Source organism: Lithobates pipiens, unplaced genomic scaffold (genome assembly GCF_037356315.1).
Source record: "Lithobates pipiens isolate NorthernLeopardFrog02 unplaced genomic scaffold, aLitPip1_a1.2 Scaffold_27, whole genome shotgun sequence".
Classification (NCBI taxonomy): domain Eukaryota; kingdom Metazoa; phylum Chordata; class Amphibia; order Anura; family Ranidae; genus Lithobates; species Lithobates pipiens.
This window is the reverse complement of record NW_027507788.1, coordinates 124,525,786-124,547,799: the sequence shown is the minus strand read 5'-3', so window position 1 is coordinate 124,547,799 and position 22,014 is coordinate 124,525,786. Positions and strand designations below refer to the sequence as shown.

Below are 22,014 nucleotides of genomic sequence, written 5' to 3'. Positions count from 1 at the left end.
ATAACACGTACGACGGGACTAAAAAAAGGAAGTTCAATACCCAGTAGCCAATAGCTTCCGTCTCGTAGTTAAATCTGGGCATGCATGTTTTTTTTGCATGTCGGAATAGCATACACACGATCGGAGTTTCCGATAGAAACGTTTTCAGTCTGAAAAATTGAGATCATGCTCTCAATCTTTTGCTGGCGGAAATTCGGGCAGCAAAATTCTGATGGAGCATACACACGGTCGCATTTTCCGCCGAAAAGCTCATCGGTCTTTTGCTGGCCGAAATTCTGACCGTGTGCACATGGCATTAGTCTGTCAATATTGTTTTCAGTATAAGATCAATTATAGCCCATTTTATATTGAAAAACTGCCTTTACTAAGTTAAGTATTAGTGAGCTCTACACATCCAAGCAGAAAAACAAGGTTAAAAAATGTTTACTTGTCTTGATAATTTAAAGTGTCAGTTTCCTCTTCCTGTGTTGCCTTGCCCCAGGCTTATTGCGATGTTTTATTTTCTTTCTCTCTTTTAAAGGTAGCACCCTGGGAAGGAAAAGCAAACTGTCTTATAAGATTTAGATTATCACACTTTGTGGGAAGATACACGGTTATAAATAACGTGCTCTACTGTAATGACCTCTTTGGTGTTTTGCAGACTGCAGATGAAATAAGTTAAATAATAGGAACACGGTGTTAGTGTTCAGTAACACTGACAGCTTTACATTGGAAAACAAAGGGCATTGTTTATTTAGTAAATATATTGCCTTCTATACCTGTTAAAGTGAATCAATACAAAATGGTAACAAAGGCTATGTTAAGCGTCCTGCTGGGATGGATTGATTGCAGCTCCCAGTTGCTCATCCTCCATTTTTGTAGAAATCATGTGAACAAAGGCCAAAGCAAGTGGTTATGTCACCAGTACTGAAGAGAATATAGAGTAGCCCTAAAATACGGAATTATGTCAGCTCCTCTTAAGCCTCAAACACACCACTCTTTTTTTTTTGTTGTTCAACCTAGTGGGCTGCTCAGGTCACAGCTACCGTACTAACAATTCAATGTTAGTACAGCGATTTCCTCTGCTGTGCTATTGTGTTCTGACAGGGGTATGCCCCCCCCTGCAGCAACACTTATTTCAGTATTCTCAGCCATTGGCTGAGAGCGCTGATTGGGAGACGGTCGGCAGACTCAGCCATTGGCTGAGAGCGCTGATTGGGAGACGGTCGGCAGACCTTTTCCAGTCAGGGGCCTTCGACATAAGCCAGCTGAGCGGCTGCCATACATATGGACTGAATATCATCGGGTTTCTCTAGAGCCATTGTTCCGTCAGAATCGGCGACCCATCAGATTAGATAATGGAAGTGACATTCTGTCAGCTGCACATGCATTTCACCACTACCAGGTTTGTTAATCTGACAGAACAGCTGCAGTCAGAAGGCAGCAGCGGACACCTTACTACACCCAGCTACATCTTGAATTTCAGAGTTATTTTAGCAATAAAGTGAGTATATATAAATAAATATAGTATGCTGATATTTATGATGCTGTTTTCATGTTACATTTTGAAAGAAGCTGGACGCCAGCAGTAGGAAGGTGGCGGAGGCCATGTTGGTACACCCCGCATTACTCTGCATTAAACCTTTAGGCTTTCAAAATGAATCATCCAAACAGCATCACAGATGACAATATACAATATTTATTTATATACGATCACTTTATTGCTAAAATCACAGTGAAATTCAAGACGTAGCTGGGTGTACTAAGATGTCCACTGCCTTCTTCTGACTGCAGGTGTTCTGTCAGATGAGCGAACCTGGTAGCGGTGGAATGCATGTGCAGCTGACCGGAAGTCACTTCTGTTATCTGACGGGTCACCAATTCTGACGGAACACCGGAGACGCCAGCCAACATTCGGCCTGTGGATTTTTTTTTTCATTTATATGGCAAAGCATAAAAACCCAATGGTGATCAAATACCACCAAAAGAAAGCTCTATTCACGTGAAAAAAAATTATACAAATTTAGTTTGTTTACAGCGTTGCTTGACCGTGCAATTAAAGTAGCGCAGTGCCGAATAGCAAACAATGGCCTGCTCATGAAGGGGGTAAAATCTCCCAGAGCTGAAACGGTTCAGATCACTTAGAAAGTAAACGATCAGCTGCTTGTCTGAGAGTAGTGGTATATGAAAGATTTGAAACATTGAGGGTGTATTTCAGTTGTTGGTGAAGGCAGATAGGTGGAGTTAGTCACTGGCTTCTTCTGGAACCTCAATCCCATATTGATATACAAATTTCGTTTTAGTTAAAATGTAATTTGACGTTAACCTTTTCAAATATAACGCAGTTCAATCCATAATATGGAAGATCACCTCTAAATACTAAATGAGCCTCAATCTATTGATAAAGCGCTACTGAAAACTCCTATCAGGCTGACTTTGCTGTCCGAGTCTTATCATGTCATCTCCGCACATACACAAGACTTGCAGCGTCAATATCTTTCTAAGGCCAGCTGTCAATTAGTGCTGGGAGTTTCTCTTTAGACATTAGTGAAGTGTCACACACAATGACTGTCATTTCATTTCCCGACAAATGAATACGGGGGGAGTCAAAGACACATTGCTGCTGACCTGCAACAATTTGATCATGGAAGAAAATGACCGTTATTTTCGATTTTTTTCATGCTTAGCTTCACCTTTAAATCCAAAGAATAATATTGCTGAGAAATCCCTGACAGTGACATCTCCTAGTTGCTGAGCTTACAATTAAATGACAAAATAGGTAAGAACAGGTTAAGGCAAAGTCCATATGAAGAAGTCATTTATCTTCCTGTCATATATCTTGATGGATATTCTGCTTGTTTTACAGCAGTTGTATTGTGCAGTAGGATGGGATGTATAGCAGATAGATGAGCAAATCAATGGAGTTCATTTGAGATCCTTCTGCAGACTGCGTACGTCAAATATCGGCTGACCTGAAGGCCTTGGTTTGACACTTTTTTTCATGAAAAACAATCATTCATAGGCAACATTGTTAAAACATCTGGAACATAAGATCTTCCAGAATCTGACAGTCCTGTACTCAATACCGAGGAGAATGGAAACCCCCAAAGACTGAAGTTACTCCAGTTTTAACTTTGGAGACACCATATATTAGTAGTAGTAATGGTAGTATTTTTTCGATTGGGAAGAGGTCTGGTGCCAGGCAAAGAAATAAAAAGTGCACTTACAAGTAATTTTTAACCATTCTAATAAAGTAGTTAAAGGGTCACTAAACCCACATCATAAAAAAAAACTATGCTGAGCATTTCCTCCCTATCACATCTGAGCAGCCCATTTGACTTTAAAGATACATATCGACGTATACACAGTGGTAAATGACAGCTCACTCCCTCTCTCCTCCTCCATGTCCACTAACCAAATAAACACAATAGGGGCACAATATTACATGTAGATTGATGGAGGCTTCACCTCCCTCTTATTCTTGAGGAGTGTTACACAGCCTGTGACTGGCAGAAATCCACCAACACCATGCTATTTCCATGAAATAATAAAGATTTGATTTCAAATATATATTTGTATGCCAATTTAAAATAGTTTATTAATATTATTTATTTTTACTTATTTTTCCAAAAGCAGTTTTTTTTTTTTTGTGACCAACAGCAAAGGATTAGAAGCCCCTCCTGCTTGTTTCCCTGCAGACAGGCTGGGAAAGTATATTGGCACTGAAGTGATCACTCACTTAGGACGTTCATTTTCACTGGAATTATTTTTCTGTCCTTTTTTCCTTTATATTATTCTTTTTGGTATTGTTTATAATAATGAATTGCACTTTATATAGTGGTATGGAATATATATGTCTTCATTAAAGTGGAAGTAAAGCCTCCTATCGTTTTCAGTCAAGGAAGCTGCCATCTTGGCCTCTTATGATTCTTCAACTGCCATAATGCTGCACATGTGATCAGTTATGACACCAGCCATTGGATGGTTTGAAAGTTTGGTTGAGAGCACAACCAATGTGAAAGTTAGCATTTTCGGCATGCCGGGAATGTAAGTGTTTTTTGAAACTGTGTTTACTCCCGCTTTAAGGGTGTAGTGAGGAGTTTATAGAAGTATTAATATATGCATGGCACTTTAGGTTTTATAAGGCACTGTGAAAGTGATATTTAATGAGTTGGTATAGAAGTGGTGGTAGTTAGCGCAATCCATATTATGCATATAAAGTTCTTGGTCATGTGACAGTTGTATATCGATTAGAAAAAAGGCACTTCAATTTTTTTTTTATTAAAATAATTACAGTGCCACCATCCACATACAGAAAGAGAAGGGTCAATGTCAATCGACAGTGTGAGTGAGTGACATTTAGTATCATTTTAAGTGAACAGGTAAGAGGTTTAACGTTCCCCTTTACTAGAGAAGGATTTAGACACAGAAAAGCTCTCAAATTTCCATCCTTTCTTCTAGGTGGCACCAAAGATTCAGGGGAGCTTGGTGCCCTGTAGCATGGACTTGCCATGGGTTGTCGGGTTGAGGTCAGGACTCTGTGCAGGCCAGTCAAGTTCCTCCACCCCAAACTCGCTCATTTTTGTCTTTATGGACCTTGCTTTCATGTTGGAACAGGAAGGGGCCATCCCCAAACTGTTCCCACATAGTTGGGAAAATAAAAATTGTCCAAAATGTCTTGGTATGCTGACGCCCTAAAGGGGTTGTAAAGGTTATTTTTATTTTTTTTTAATAACAAACATGTAATACCTCCTCCGTGCAAGGGTTTTGCACAGGGCGGCTTCTGGCTCCTCCTCTTCTCGAGTGCCCCCAATGAGAAGTGCATTCCATGGGGGCACTCATGCGGGCACGCTCCTGTGTCCTGCTGCTGTGTCCATTGACACAGACAGCAGGACTCAGTCCGACTCCCGTTTCACTGGATTTGATTGACAGCAATGGCTCCTGCTGCTATCAATCTATCCAATGATGACCCGAGACAGTGGCTGGAGCTGCTGTGGTCATCCCCGTTGCTGGGATGATTGGGTTCAGGTTAGTAAAATGGGGCTCTGGGGGGCTGCTGCACTACAGAAGGTTTTTCACCTTAATGCATAGAATGCATTAAGGTGAAACACCTTCAGGGTTTACAAAAATGTAACTAAGGGGCCAAGCCCAAGCCCTAAAAAACAAGCCCACACCATACTCCCATCTCCACCAAATTATTTGGACCAGTGCACAAAGCAAGATCCATAAAGACATGGATGAGTGAGTTTGGGGTGGAGGAACTTGACAGTCCTGGCCTCAACCCGATAGAACACCTTTGGGATGAATTAGAGCGAGACTGCGAGCCAAGCCTTCTCGTCCAACATCAGTGCCTGATCTCACAAATGAGCTTCTGGAAGAATGATCAAACATTCCCATAGACACACTCCTAAACCTTGTGAACAGCCTTCCCAGAAGAGTTGAAGCTGTTATAGCTGCAAAGGGTGGGCCGACTCAATATTAAACCCTACGGACTAAGACTGGGATGGCATTAAAGTTCACGTGAGTGTAAAGGCAGGTGTCCCAATACTTTTGGTAATATAGGGTATGTGCAAAAATCCTGCCATTTTTTACATTGCCGGGGAGCCACACATGGCGCATACAAACCCTGATGCTTGCCATTTACACGCACGTGTGCACATGTCATATTTCCAGAAAGAGGGAATACATCATATGGGCATGCGTGGAAGCTATTCACTTCTATGGCCGGTTGTATATGCAGCCTGCAACCCCCCCATGCATGGAAAAACAAAAGCAAGTTTGCACTAGAGCAAATCTGTACCTCTGTCTATGTGCATGTGCCCTATTTATTGCTTGTTTGACAAAGAATACCTCTAATGAAATTCATACAATTTAATTTTTTCTGTTTTGGCTTGCAGTGGAGGATCGCAACTTTGCCCTATTTAATTACGTTAACGAACAGAATAACGAAATAGAGAGACTGATGGAGCAGATTACAGAGGTGAGAATAGGCTGTGTTTTGACTGTTGGATCACCCTAACCCCTTCCAGGAGATATTACCAGGGCCGGATTTACATCACGTGAGGCAGTGAGGGGGGTTTGGCCTACTTGAGTTTGGTTCTCAAGTAGGTCGTAAAAATTTCCGATCGGAAATTCCGATCGCCTGTACAAATTCCGACGAGCAAAATTCCTACGCACGCTTGGAAACAATTCGACGCAATGCTTAGAAGCATTGAACTTAATTTTCTCGGCTCGTCGTAGTGTTGTACGTCACCGCGTTCTTGGCGGTTGAAAGTTCAGAGAACTTTTGTCTGACCGTGTGTATGCAAGCCAAGCTTGAGTGGAATTCCGTGGGAAAAACCATCCAAATTTTTTCCAACGGAAAATCCGCTCGTGGTCATAGCCATCAGTAATATTAGTTGCATCAATTACTTGTACATCACAATTGCCAAATGCATAACTCCCAACTGTCCCTGATTTAGAGGGAATGTCCCTGATTTGGAGCAATGTCCCTGTGTCCCTCTTTCCTCCTCATTTGTCCCACATTTTGGTCTGATCTATATAGTTGTATATAAAATGCACTTTTTGTCTTTCAAAAAGTGTTTCCCAGTGCTAAACCTTTCGTCCAATTTCTAAATTGCTGCATTTATATATTTTAAAAGCCAATATAAAGGAATAGTAGTGGTAAAAAAAGCCCTTGTGGATTTAATTAACTTTTTTTTTTGGTTACTTCTCCTTTAAGGGGGTGTGGCAGGGGGTGTGTCCTATGCCTACATACATTTGCTAGTAGGTGTCCCTCATTCCCATGTGAAAATGTTGGGAGGTATGGCTAAATGACTTGTTTGATCACATGCTTTCTCTAACATGAACCGTCACATCAGGAAATATATTTAGTGTCAGAACTACAGAGGGAGTGCATGGTCTGGATGTGACCAAAGAGCTATAGTTGTCATTAGGCTTATTGTGCATAATGGGAAATGAGGCTGTCCTGTAATAGGTGTTCTATATAATTAAAGTGTTACTAAATCCTGGACTTTGTATTCAATATATCTGGTCTCCCACAGTACATCGAACATGGAAATGCAAACGTTTTAGTATATATAAACTAAATACCCTTTCTCATCAACAGTATATAGAAGTCTTGTGGCTTCTATCGGTGTCTAGTTAAAGCTTGTAGGAGGAGTTTTCATTGTGCTCTGACTGTCCTATCAGACTGCAGGACCCCTGACCCTGTCTGGACAGTGCTAATTGGCCCTGTGCTGATCACTTACACCAGGGACATGCAATTAGCAGACCTCCAGCTGTTGCAGAACTACAAGTCCCATGAGGCATAGCAAGAATTTGACAGCCCAAGCCTGACACCCAAAGGCAAAGGCATGATGGGACGTGTAGTTTTGCAACAGCTGGAGGTCCACTAATTGCATATTCCTGACACACACTCTCCCAAGAAAACAAAAAAACTCACTTGCAATACACACCAAACTGAGCATGTGCAGCTTGTCCCCTAGCCTCTGTTCTATCAGCAGATAGACTGGGGACTGTGGAAAAAGGAGAGGATCAGAGAAGACAAGATCAAACAGCCTTTTTACATAATGCAGAGGATTAACCCTTTAGGTTCCACAATGAGTATAACAGGCATTCTTTACTGCATATTACTAAACCCACAACAGTAAAATCAAAGTAGGTAAAAAGAAAAAAAAAACAATATATTCAGTACATCTCTCTAAAACATGCAGATTTCCTTATGTATTGTGTCATTAAAAATACTCATTAAAGTACAAAAAAATATGACAGTTAGTCCTGCCAGAAATCCAATGAGCTTCCAACTTGCTGTGTGTTCTTTATTGCACTAAAATCCCATAACATATTAACACTCCTGTCCAGTTCTCTTATTTGGTCCACAAAACACCTACCTTCTAGATTATGGAAATGTGGCACCTGTAATGTGTTCTGTAGTCCAAGTTGGTAGTGAGAAGCCTAGGGTGACAACACTGCTCCTCCGCAGTAATTAGGCATTGCCCCCCTAGGACAGGATCCATGTTAGCCGGATCACTTGATGAAAAATAAGGACACACATGGGGATTATTTACAAAAGGCAAATCCACTTTGCACTACAAGTACAAAGTGCACTTAAAATTGCACTGAAAGTGAACTTGGAAGTGCAGTCACTGTAGATCTGAGGGGGACATGCAAGGAAAATAAAAAAACAGCATTTTAGCTTGTACGTGATTGGATGATAAAATCAGCAGAGCTTCCACTCATTTCAGATCTACCCCTAATGCCGTGTACACACGACCGTGCAATTTGCACTTGTAGTGCAAAGTGGATTTGCCTTTCATAAATAACCCCCAAAGGCTGATTAGTTAGAAAGAAATTAGATACACTTTAAAGCAATGGATATCCAGACTGGAATTGCTTTTACTGAGAAACTCTGCAAACTCTGCAAAAAGACGATCAGCGTGGGTTCCTGAGCGGGGGGGGGATGGGGGGACAACTCTGATATACAATAAGGTCCAATCCCAGGAAACTATACCTGAGATGTATCTAAACAATAGAACCCTTTTACAATGCATGTTTGTCAGCATCTACAGATCTTGGCAGTGTATATTTCCAATGGTCAGGCAGTTTTCTTATGGATTTATTTGTCAATTATTGTTACACATGGCCAAGAAGAAATGTGTTTGCACTCAGCTTGCTGGAGACAGTACACACTAATAAATACTCATGAATTCTGGAAATGTATCTATATATTTAAACTCTTACCAATGCGTGTTTGCAATGCAAAGCAACGAAACATGAAAAACAAAGGTATATACAGTAACTTGTTGTGCATCTAATCACCACAAATCAAAAAATGTTGTTTAAATAATTTTTAATATTCAAATCAAACTTACCCATCCATCCATCTTTCCATGTTTTATTTTGCTGAGAAATCACTTTGAAAAACACCCTCTAGCATTTCTGGCCATGGGCATCTTGAGTAAGGGCAGATGATTCATGTAGCATTTACTTCCTGGAATCCATCTGACCTTAGCTCAGGCATGCAGACAGGAAGGTACTGAGAAAACCCCTCCTCCTCCTTTGAAGACTCCTGGGATGTATGACATTTACCTAGGACTGGAAACCAGTACTTTACTAATGCTAGCAGCATCATTTTTTTGATGTGCCCAATGTTACCATTTATAATTCATAAACAAAAAAGCATAAGTTTAGTCAAAATAATATTTTTTATTTAAATCAGGACAAGCAACATTCGTTATAATCAATGCAAAGAATACCTTGCTCTGCAGATTTTGTTGAAACCCTCCATCCCCTGATTCCCCTCCATCCCCGCAGTCCTAATCCTCCAGTGCCACAGGACTTAGAGGGACCGGTCACAGACATTCTTCAAGAGCACTGCCTATGTCCGCCCTTTCTGCCCCTCCACATTTATAAAGGCTGTATTATAGCTTCCATGAATGAAAAGGGATCTATGAATGGAGGGGGGCGGACTGTACATCTGCTCATCCTCCATTCAGAAATCTTTTTTTATTGATGGAAGCTATAGTACAGCAAACAAATGGTTTTACTAAGCTTAAGCTTTAAAGTGGTTGTTAAGCCACTATAGTATAAAGCATGCCACCCCCTTTGTTAAATAAAATTCTGTGTCCCTGTGCCTGTGCTGTATAAAAAAAAAGATGGCAATCTGTACCTTATATCAGAGCGCTCGCGTGACTCCTTGGCTCTCTCCTCTCTCCGGCTGACAGTTATAGTGGGAGGGATCGAGAACTCCTGCTGATGTCAACCGGGGAGGAGAGAGAACCGAGGAGTCACGTGAGCGCCAGGAGACGCTCTGATATAGGTACAAATCAGCATCTTTTTTTATACAACACAGGGACACATAATGTTATTTAACAGAGAGGATGACACGCTTATACTATAGATATCATAGCAGCAGGCAGGGAGGATTGTGGAGCGGATGGAGCTGACAGGCAGGGAGGGGAGTGGGGAGGAGGGCAGAGGAGGACATAGCAGATCAGAGAGCAGAGCTGTGGGTGACACAGGCATGTAAAATGAACATGGTATCAGAGCTCAGCAGCCACAATAAACTGTGGTCAGTTTAAAGAGGGGAGGGCAGAATCAGGCAGGATCAGAAAGGTATTTCAGGTGATACTGGGGGCCAAATTAGGGTACCAAACACTCTTGTTCATCTGGTCCATGAATCATAATGGGCTGTTTCGAAATGTGTGCTTTTCTAGAAAAGCAAAGAAGAAATGCTTCTTTCTGAGTTTCCACATATGGCACCAATCTCAATGTTACCTAAACACATCTAGATGCCAGATGAAAGTACAGATGAAACCTGTTTTTTTTTTTTTTGGGGGCTAAACATTACTAAATTACTTTTTAAACTATTTTGGTGGCGTACATTGGTTATTATTAAAGTGTTACTGAAACCCACAACAGTAAAATCAGTTTGTATATGCAGTAAAGCATTTTTGTTATACTCACTGTGGAACCTAAGGGGTTAATCCTCGGCATAAAGGCTGCTCGATCCTATTTTCTCTGATCCTCTCCTTCTTCCACTGTCCCCAATCCATCTCCTGATAAGACAGAGCCTTGCGGGCACTGCGTACATGCTCAGTTTGGGGTGCAATGAGCGAGTTAGGAACTTCACTGGCCTGCACAGAGTCCTCACCTCAACCCAATAGAGCACCCTTTGGATGAAGTAGAGCAAGACTGCGAGTCAAGCCTTCTCGTCCAACATCAGTGCTTGACCTCACAAATGCGCTTCTGGAAGAATGGTTAAACATTCCCATAGACACACTCCTAAATCTTATGGACAGCCTTCCCAGAAGAGTTGAAACTGTTATAGGGTGGGTCAACTCAATATTGAACCTTATGGACTAAGACTGGGATGCCAGTAAAGTCAATGTGTGTGTTAAGGTAGGTGTCCCAATACTTTTGGTAATATAATATTTTATATATATATATATATATATATATATATATATATATATATATATATATATATATATATATATATATATAAATCAGTCAGTCAAGGGATTGCTGCACTTAAAATCATTTATTTCAAAGATAATCATATACAAGTGAATAGCATATCGTACCAGTAAGAACTGGCATGATATGCTATTCACTTGTATGTGATTATCTTTGAAATAAATGATTTTAAGTGCAGCAATCCCTTGACTGATTTCTATATATGGCCGAATGGGAAGGCCTGATTGCATGCATTAGAAGACTGCTGTGTGCTGTTCACTCCACCTTGACGATATATATACTGTATATATCGATATATATATCTATATATATATATATATATATATATATATATATATATACAACATTTTTTCTTTTCTCTAACCACTTGCCGACCGCCGCACGCCGATGTACGTCGGCAGAATGGCACGGGCAGGCATAAGCACATACATGTACGTGATTTGCCTCCCGCGGGTCGGGGGCCCGATCGGGCCCCCGCCCGGTGCCTGCGGCGGTCGGTTTTCGTTCGGGAGCGATCCCGGACGAGGGGACGGCCATTCATTCATGGCCACCCCCTCGCGATCGCTCCCGACGAATGGAAATCCCCGGTGACATCACTTCCTCTCCTGTAATGTAAACACAGGAGAGGAAGTGATGTATTCTCTCCTCCGTGTCGGTATTTTTCGTTCCGACACGGAGGAGAGCGGATCAGTGAGTTGCACCAACACATCCCACACACAGTAGAACATGCCAGGCACACTCACACCCCCCCTTTACCCCCCGATCACCCCCCCAATTACCCCTGCCCCCCAGTCACAGTGACACCAATGTCATTTTTTTTTTTTTTTTTTTTTTTTTTGCATTGGTGTCATTTGTGACTGTAATAACTGTTAGGGCAGTTAGGGTTAGCCCCCTTTAGTTCTAATGTACCCCCCTAACCCCCCCAATAAAGGTTTAACCCCGTGATCACCCCCCGTCGCCAGTGTCACTAAGGCTGGGTTCACATTGCAGCGGTTTATGAGAACGAATGTGATTCGCACCGCACTGCAGTGCAAATCACATCCGATCTCTGTGCGATTCGAGTTCAGCCATTCGCCGCACCCGCCGCACCCGCCACACCCGCCGCACCCGCCGCAAATTCGCACGGGACCCTTTTTTTGGCCCGCAGCAGAATCGGATCGCATGGGTGTTCACACCATGCGATCCGAGTTTGCAGATCGCACTGCGATATGCGAACTGATCTGGGGGTGTCAGTAACATTTCACTGACACTCCCAGCAGTTCGCATAGGGCAGTGTGAACTGCCGCCGGGAGGCATGCGATGCGGGAACCCGCCGCGGATTCGCGGCGTTTCCGCATCGCTCCAGTGTGAACCCAGCCTAATAAGCGATCATTTTTCTGATCGCCGTATTAGTGTCACAGGTGACGCTAGTTAGGCAGGTAGGTATTTAGGTTCGCCGCAGCTTTTTATAGCGCTAGGGACCCCCATATACTACCGCATAAAGCCCCCTGATTGCCCCCTAGTTAACCCTTTCACCAGTGATCACCATATAACTGTTACAGGTGACGCTGGTTGGTTAGTTATTTTTTTATAGTTTCAGGGCACCCGCCATTTATTACCTAATAAAGGTTTAACCCCCTGATCACCCGGCAGGTGTCATTTGTGACTAATAACTGTTAGGGCAGTTAGGGTTAGCCCCCTTTAGTTCTAAGGTACCCCCCTAACCCCCCCAATAAAGGTTTAACCCCGTGATCACCCCCCGTCGCCAGTGTCACTAAGGCTGGGTTCACATTGCAGCGGTTTATGAGAACGGATGTGATTCGCACCGCACTGCAGTGCAAATCACATCCGATCTCTGTGCGATTCGAGTTCAGCTATACAGATAGTATGGCTGAATTCGTGTCGCACCCGCCGCACCCGCCGCAAACTCGCACGGGACCCTTTTTTTGGTCCGCAGCAGAATCGGATCGCATGGGTGTTCACACCATGCGATCCAAGTTTGCAGATCGCACTGCGATATGCGAACTGATCTGGGGGTGTCATTAACATTTCACTGACACTCCCAGCAGTTCGCATAGGGCAGTGTGAACTGCCGCCGGGAGGCATGCGATGCGGGAACCCGCCGCGCATTCGTGGCGTTCCCGCATCGCTCCAGTGTGAACCCAGCCTAATAAGCGATCGTTTTTCTGATCGCTGTATTAGTGTCACAGGTGACGCTAGTTAGGCAGGTAGGTATTTAGGTTCGCCGCAGCTTTTTATAGCGCCAGGGACCCCCATATACTACCGCATAAAGCCCCCTGATTGCCCCCTAGTTAACCCTTTCACCAGTGATCACCATATAACTGTTACAGGTGACGCTGGTTGGTTAGTTATTTTTTTATAGTTTCAGGGCACCCGCCATTTATTACCTAGTCTCACTAGTGTACCCCTAAATTTAGGGGTGTCTACTTTCTAAAATGGGGTCATTTGGGGGGGGGGGTTTGTGCCATCTTGGCATTTTATGGCCTTCAAAACTGTAACGCCCTTAGAAAGCCTGAAGGCGGTGCTTGGTTTTTGGGGCCCCGTACGCGGCTAGGCTCCCAAAAAGTCCCACATATGTGGTATCCCCGTACTCAGGAGAAGCAGCAGAATTTATTTTGGGGTGTCATTTCACATATGCCCATGGCATGCGTGAGCAATATATCATTTAGTGACAACTTTGTGAAAAAAAAAAAAAGTTTGTAATTTTCCCGCAACTTGTGGCAAAATATAAAATATTCCATGGACTCAACATGCCTCTCAGCAAATAGCTTGGGGTGTCTACTTTCTAAAATGGGGTCATTTGTGGGGGTTTTGTGCCATCTTGGCATTTTATGGCCTTCAAAACTGTAATAGGTAGTGAGAAGTGAACTCAAAAAATTACGCCCTTAGAAAGCCTGAAGGCGGTGCTTGGTTTTCGGGGCCCCGTACGCGGCTAGGCTCCCAAAAAGTCCCACATATGTGGTATCCCCGTACTCAGGAGAAGCAGCAGAATTTATTTTGGGGTGTCATTTCACATATGCCCATGGCATGCATGAGCAATATATCATTTAGTGACAACTTTGTGAAAAAAAAAAAAAAAAAAAAAAGTTTGTAATTTTCCCGCAACTTGTGGCAAAATATAAAATATTCCATGGACTCAACATGCCTCTCAGCAAATAGCTTGGGGTGTCTACTTTCTAAAATGGGGTCATTTGTGGGGGTTTTGTGCCATCTTGGCATTTTATGGCCTTCAAAACTGTAATAGGTAGTGAGGCGTGAAATCAAAAATTTACGCCCTTAGAAAGCCTGAAGGCGGTGCTTGGTTTTCGGGGCCCTGTACGCGGCTAGGCTCCCAAAAAGTCCCACATATGTGGTATCCCCGTACTCAGGAGAAGCAGCAGAATTTATTTTGGGGTGTCATTTCACATACGCCCATAGCATGTGTGAGCAATATATCATTTAGTGACAACTTTGTGTAAAAAAAAAAAAAAAATTTTTTTTTTGTCATTATTCAATCGCTTGAGGCAAAAAAATAAAATATTCAATGGGCTCAACATGCCTCTTATCAATTTCCTTAGGGGGTCTACTTTCCAAAATGGGGTCATTTGGGGGGGTTTTGTACTGCCCTGTCATTTTAGCACCTCAAGAAATGAGATAGGCAGTCGTAAACTAAAAGCTGCGTAAATTCCAGAAAACGTACCTTAGTTTGTAGATGTGACAACTTTTGCGCAAACCAATAAATATACAATTATTGACTTTTTTTTTACCAAAGACATGTGGCTGAATACATTTTGGCCTAAATGTATGACTAAAATTGAGTTTATTGGATTTTTCTAATAACAAAAAGTAGAAAATATCATTTTTTTTCAAAATTTGCGGTCTTTTTACGTTTATATCGCAAAAAATAAAAATCGCAGAGGCAATCAAATACCATCAAAAGAAAGCTCTATTTGTGGGAAGAAAAGGACGCAAATTTTGTTTGGGTACAACATTGCATGACCGCGCAATTACCAGTTAAAGCAGCGCAGTGCCAAAGTGTAAAAAGACCTCTGGTCATTTACCAGCAAAATGGTCCGGTCTGAAAGTGGTTAAACTGACTCATGATAAGGACATCATTGCTGAAAACAAACTTAGTAACCCTAATTGCATGAAGTCTGTTCCTTTCTTTCACACTATTAGATTCGTTTTAATGGCTGTGCTCTGTTGTCTGTATATACTATTTATATACAGTATCTCACAAAAGTGAGTACACCCCTAACACTTTTGTAAATATTTTATTATATCTTTTCCTGTGACAACACTGAAGAAAGAAAGAAAGACACTTTGCGACAATGTAAAGTAGTGAGTGTACAGCTTGTATAACAGTGTAAATTTGCTGTCCCCTCAATATAACTCAACACACATCCATTAATGTCCAAACTGCTGGAAACAAAAGTGAGTACACCCCTAAGGGAAAATTTCCAAATTGGGCAAAAAAGTGTCAATATTTTGTGTGGCCACCATTATTTTCTAGCACTGCCTTAACCCTCTTGGACATGGAGTTCACCAGAGCTTCACAGGTTGCCACTGGAGTGCTCTTTCACTCCTCCATGATGACATCACAGAGCTGGGGGATGTTAGAGACCTTGCGCTCCTCCACCTTCTGTTTGAGGATGCCCCACAGATGTTCAATAGGCTTTAGGTCTGGAGACATGCTTGGTCAGTCCATCACCTTTACCCTCAGCATCTTTAGAAAGGCAGTGGTCGTCTTGGAGGTGTGTTTGAGGTCGTTATCATGTTGGAATACTGTCCTGCGGCCCAGTCTCCAAAGGGAGGGGATCATGCTCAGCTTCCGTATGTCACAGCATATGTTGGCATTCATGGTTCCCTCAATGAACTGTAACTCCCCAGTGCCGGCAGCACTCATGCAGCCCCAGACCATGACACTCCTGCAACCATGCTTGACTTTAGGCAAGACAAATTTGTCTTTGTACTTTTCACCTGGTTACCACCACACACGCTTGACACCATCTGAACCAAAACAGTTTATCTTGGTCTCAGACCACAGGACATGGTTCCAGTAATCTATGTCCTTAGTCTGCTTGTCTTCAGCAAACTGCGGGCTTTCTTGTGCATCATCTTTAGAAGAGGCTTCCTTCTGGGACAAAAGCCACGCAGACCACTATGATGCAGTGTGCAGTGCATGGTGTGAGCACTGACAGGCTGACCCCCCACCCCTACAACCTCTGCAGCAATGCTGGCAGCAGTCATATGTCTATTTCCCAAAGCCAACCTCTGGATATGACGCTGAGCACGTGCACTCAATGTCTTTGGTTGACCATGGCAAGGCCTGTTCTGAGTGGAAACTGTCCTGTTAAACCACTGTATGGTATCAGTCACCGTGCTGCAACTCAGTTTCAAGGTCTTGGCAATCTTCTTATAGCCTAGGCCTTCTTTATGTAGAGCAACAATTCATTTTTTTCAAATCCTCAGAGAGTTCTTTGCCATGAGGGGCTATGTTGAACGTCCAGTGACCAGTATGAGAGAGTGAGAGCGATAACACCAAATTTAACACACCTGCTCCCCATTCACACCTAAGACCTTAAAACACAGTCACTTCCAGTGCTAATAAGTCTTTCAAGGTGTGGAGTAACAGATGTCAAATAAAATGGTGGTGTGGTTTATTCATTTGCAAAAATTGCAGAGTTTGATTTGCACTTTGTCAAATTGTTTACACTAAATCCTGTATGCACTTTAAACTATTCAATTATATATGACACTACTGCAACTTTGTATAATACTCTTCCCCTGAAGTAGTTTTGGGATTGGGAGCTTTGTTGCTCATGGAATAGCAATTAGCACAAATAGCACTTTGTATTGGATGTGAAGGAGGTTTGTGGCCAGTAACATCCATTATTGGTCTATCTGCACATGTTTGTGTGATTAGTGCTGAGTATTTTTTCGTATTTTTTGGTTAGTACACATAAATTTGTTAGCACTTTATATAACTTTTTTGCTTATTGTTCACATACTATTATTGCATTTTTGCACGGCAAGGTGTTCAGCGTATATCCCCTATAGTAGTCGCAGGACTGGTATCCCTGTTTTTTTCCAAGTATAGATTGTGTAAAAGGAAGTTGACCAGAGCGCACCATTATACATACATTTATATACTTTTTTGGTGATAGAACACTGGCATGGTTGCACCTAGTCATTTGGGTGTTTCGTATACATGTATGGTAATCCTACATATTTATTAATGTCAGCGCTAAGGATTTTCCATTATTAAAACTTTGTGGATGCTGCCTTCCTTATCCATGCACTGTTTTTATAGCCTTTTGTCAGTTGCATTTTGTGAGTACCCACTTTTATATAAAAAAAATAATATTATTAAATTATCTTTGGTAATGCACTAGGTGTGCACGCCTTCCATTTCTGTTTTTCTTGTAAAAACCGAAGACCTTGTAACACTAACGAGTTACATGACATCAGGGAGGGAAAATGGCTAATTGGGCCCAATTTGGACATTTTCACTTAGGGGTGTACTCACTTTTGTTGCCAGTAGTTTAGACATTAATGGCTGTGTGTTGAGTTATTTTGAGGGGTCAGTAAATTTACACTGTTATACAAGCCCGACACTCACTACTTTACATTGTAGCAAAGTGTCATTTCTTCAGTGTTGTCACATGAAAAGGTATATCAAAATATTTACATGAAGGGTGTACTCACCTTTGTGAGATAATGTGTATATATATATATATATATATATATATATATATATATATATATATATATATATATATATATATATATATTTTTTCTAATTAATGCATAACCATTTTACTTCCAATACGGTTTCTGTAGCCTTTGTGTTGACTGTTAAAGTAAATGTCAAAACACATGTATCACTAAAACGTGACACCTTTCACTGGTTACATCTTTGAGCAAGCCTCTGGGTTTAGACATACAGGCGGTGAAAAGTGTCTGTATTCCACAGATCAAAAAAGAAATTGAAGAATTCAAAGGCCAGGGAGTGCGTCTGGAGCAGGAACACCGGTCCATCCTTAAGAACATTGAGAGTAAAGAAGAGGAGGCAGTAAAACAAGCAGATGGCTACCAACAGCAGCTTAAGGCAGTCATGAAAATTTTAGATCAGCTGAAAGCAGGTACGGATCTTGTCTCTTTTTCTCTCCAGGCGCTATGATGCCTGAATTGAAGAGTAAAGTGTTTGAAATATCACCTGCAGTGTATCCATTTGTAGGATTTTCGACAAACAGCAGTACAGTATATAATGATGTCAACCACGCTTTACCCCATGTCTTTTATTTAGTTATAAACGGGCATGTTTCCCAAGACATTGGACTAGTCCTACTTTTGGTTCTTGGAAATAGTCAGAGGTTATGAAGTATGGCCTTATGGAAAAAAAAGCCATAATGTGCTAATGTCTTCCAGTATGTAAGCATTAGTAAGACTATTGGAAAATAAAGTGAAACTATGCCAAAATGTAAAAAACGAATAAACAAATGAAAATAAATAAACCTGCTGCTCCCCTTAAAGAGTAGTGTACTCCTATCGGCATGTGAAAAAATTGGTGTAGGGGGGCGCTGTGGTGGATAGCATCTTGAATAATCATTAACTATTTAGTGGTCCCATTACAAACAGTTAAATGGAAAACATTAATTAGAATCACAGATAATGTAGGTGCAAATTTAGGTTGTCCACCTGGACAAAAAAGTATAGTATATAAGTGAATAAAGTCCCAACATGATTGCAAATATAAATAAAATAAAAAACAGATCAATCGAAAAAATACATGAGAGTCCACCAAACAAATTCTTCCAAATGTGACGATGTCTTCCAACAGAAACTAAGTGATCCTTCACCAAACCTAGGATAACTGAGGCTGCGCACAAAGCTTTCCCTAGTAACCATCCACACTATAAGACTGTGACCACGGCGAGGTAGTACCTGATCATGTTACCCTACGCCATTTCTGGTCCTTTTGGTTGTCGGTGTGAGCCAGTGGAACGCACAACATCCACGGAGGTGGTCGCAAAGTTGACTCCATACACCACTCTCTTTGACAAGCCAGCAGCCCCAGTGCCGGGACAGGCACTTTTAAATGTAAGGAGCCATTTGGCTACACTTTTTTACCCTGATTTTATTATTAAACTCATATGTTTGGTTCTGGAGGCCATTTAATAAAGTTCTAATAATGTAAAGTTGGCTTAGTAGAAAGAGAGGATTGGTTGTCTTGGAATGGGAGTGGTGGTGTTGCACGCTCACAATCATTAGAGAGATTGGAGTATGAACTTGTGGATACATTTCTGGAGAAAACAGTATAATAAAGCATGACTATTTCAATACAGGCAGGTGGTAAATATCATAACTTTAAATTATACAGTTTTCTTAGTCATGGATTAAGTGTAGCAGGATTATAACATATATCAGGTTCTTATTGTCATTTGTGCTCCCATCAGGGAGATTTACCCTCTCTATTTGCCCTGTTTACTGATATCATAAAAAGTGCAAGGAAAAGAAACTCCTGAATTCTGGGGTGTCCCCAGAACAGAAATAGAGGGGAAATCTTCCACCGGGGACACTAGTTCTGGTGACCCTGGTGGGATTAATTTCCTGTTTGGCTATGAGACCAGAAGTGAAAGGAAATCTCCCCAATTGACACAGATGCCAAAAAAACCTTAGAGGGGTTATAACCCTCCCTTGCTCTGTCCAAAATGAAAAGAAAACGTTAACCTTTAGTTCTACTTTAATAGTACCTGTACACTGGAAATAGGTAACATTTACTGTTGACATGAAACACTGATATAATAACTATGGTAACTGGTGGTTATAACTTTAATAAATAACCACTTGCCCACCGTAGATGTAATGCGGCAGGGTGGCCGCTCTGTGGGAGATCATGTATCTATTATGTAATCTGACACTTCCGTGTCTGGGGCGCTGGTGGCCCACTCCCACTGTGATCACACTCAATGTCCACTGGCTCCCGCCGATTGGTACTGTGTAAACAAGGCAGATCACCGTTTTGTCAGTAGGGAAGGCATTGATATTGTGTTCCTGCAAAGCAGGGACACAGATTGTCAGGTCACCTGAAGCCAGGTGACAGATGCACCCCGTTGGGGTCAGGAGTTCACCACTAAGTTAGTAGACCCTACAGCTGACTGCTGCAGATGGAGCTCTGGGTGGTTGAGGAAAGCAGATGCTCTGGAGCACCAACAAGAATCACACTGGGAGCTCGAGCATGAGATTCCCCAGGGTGCAAAATCTAAGAGCCAGCAGGTGTTCACCAGAGCCCCTGATGGTGGGTATTTACTTCGCTGCCACTGGCTCCAGGTCGCACACAGCACACAGGAAGCCAAATAGACAATATTGATTAGCGAGGCTGACTTGCAGTGCACAGGTTAATATAATGTTCCCAGTTAGGGGCTGGTGTGGGGCCATGCTTGCGGGAAGATTACTTAAGCAGACAGGTGAACAGGCGGCCGGTCTCCTAAGCTGAACACAGAGGTAAGCAGACAGACATGAACATTACTGCAGATTTGTGACTGTACCCCCCAGCCCCCCCCCCCCCCCCCGCTTACGAGGCCTCCCCCTCCCCTGCTTGGGCCCAAGCTTGGAGGGAAACCTCCTCAACAGACTAGGCGCAAAGACATCAGATGCAGTGATCCAAGACCTCTCCTCAGGACCAAACCCTTTTCAATGCACAAGGTACTGAAGAATAGGGATGGCCGAACTGTTTGCCCGGCGGTTGTTTCGCGGCAAATTATGTGTGTTCGCGATTCGCGCGTTCGGCGGACTATTGCTGCTGTTCGCCCGGTGGACATATGTGTTTATAGTGTGAAAGAACTTTAACCCATGATGACACATCCATCACGGGGTACAGGAGAGCCAATTGAGACATTTCAGCACATGGACAATTGGACATTCCCCCTACCTTATAAATAGACCTGATCTGGTGGCCATTTTACATTCTGTCTTATATGAGTGTAGGGACAGGACTCTGTGTGGAGCAGGGAGAGACTGTAGTGACACAAATTGCTAGCTATTAGGTCCACAAAAGTCCTTTTAAGGACTGGTATGGTATAGGTGTAGTACAGTATATAGGGTAGAGTGCACTGCTGTGCTGGTGATTGAAGCAGCCTGTGGTTTGTCAGTGCAGGGAGGGACAGGACGCTGTGTGCAGCAGGGACAGTCAGTTTAATCACTAGCTTTTACTATTAGGTCCACAAAGGTCCTTTTAAGGACTGGTATAGGTGTACAGTATATAGGGTTCAGTGCACTGCTGTGTTGGTGATTGCAGCAGCCTGTCTTTTGTCAGTGCAGGGAGGGACAGGACGCTGTGTGCAGCAGGGACAGTCAGTTTAATCACTAGCTAGCTATTAATATTAGGTCCACAAAGGTCCTTTTAACCACTACAATACAGGGCACTTTCACCCCCTTCCTTCCCAGCCCAATTTTCAGCTTTCAGCGCTCTCGCTCTTTCAGTGACAATTGCGCGGTCATGTTACACTGTACCCAAATGAAATTGTTATCATTTTTTTCGCACAAATAGAGCTTTATTTTGGTGTTATTTATTCACGACTCCGTTTTTTTTTTTTTTGCGATATAAGCGCAAAAATAGCGGAAATTTTGAAAAAAAACAATATTTTCTTTTTTCTATTTGAAAAGAAATCCAATAAAATCTAATTTTGTCATAAATTTAAGCCAAAATGTATTCTGCTACATGTTTTTGGTAAAAAAAATTCCGTTAAGTGTATAATAATTGGTTTGTGTGATCACGGACATATGTACGCAAATGATCATGTACATATGTGTGCAGGTGATCACGTACATATGTGTGCAGATAATCATTGGGACATGTGATTTTAGTGGGACATATGTGGGGGACATGTTTTTATTATTAGGGACATGTGTTTTTATTATTTGGGGACATGTATGTTTTGGGGACATGTGTGTTTTGGGGACATATGTGGGGACTGTGTTTGTACTGTGTGGTGTGTTGTGTGTGTACACTACACTGATGATCAGTGAGTAAAAAGCTGTAAAAAGCAGCCCATACTCACTGATCATCAGCCG

General features: G+C 42.2%; 1 protein-coding gene across 1 annotated transcript in view; it reads left to right on the top strand.

Annotated features, from left to right (window-relative positions):
- Positions 1-22,014, top strand: part of ODAD1 (outer dynein arm docking complex subunit 1) — a 254,860-nt gene that overhangs the window by 128,365 nt on the left and 104,481 nt on the right. The window contains exons 10-11 of the mRNA XM_077457426.1: positions 5,877-5,959; positions 17,915-18,083. Coding sequence (XP_077313552.1) covers positions 5,877-5,959; positions 17,915-18,083 — 252 coding nt within the window. The remainder of the gene's footprint in view (positions 1-5,876; positions 5,960-17,914; positions 18,084-22,014) is intronic.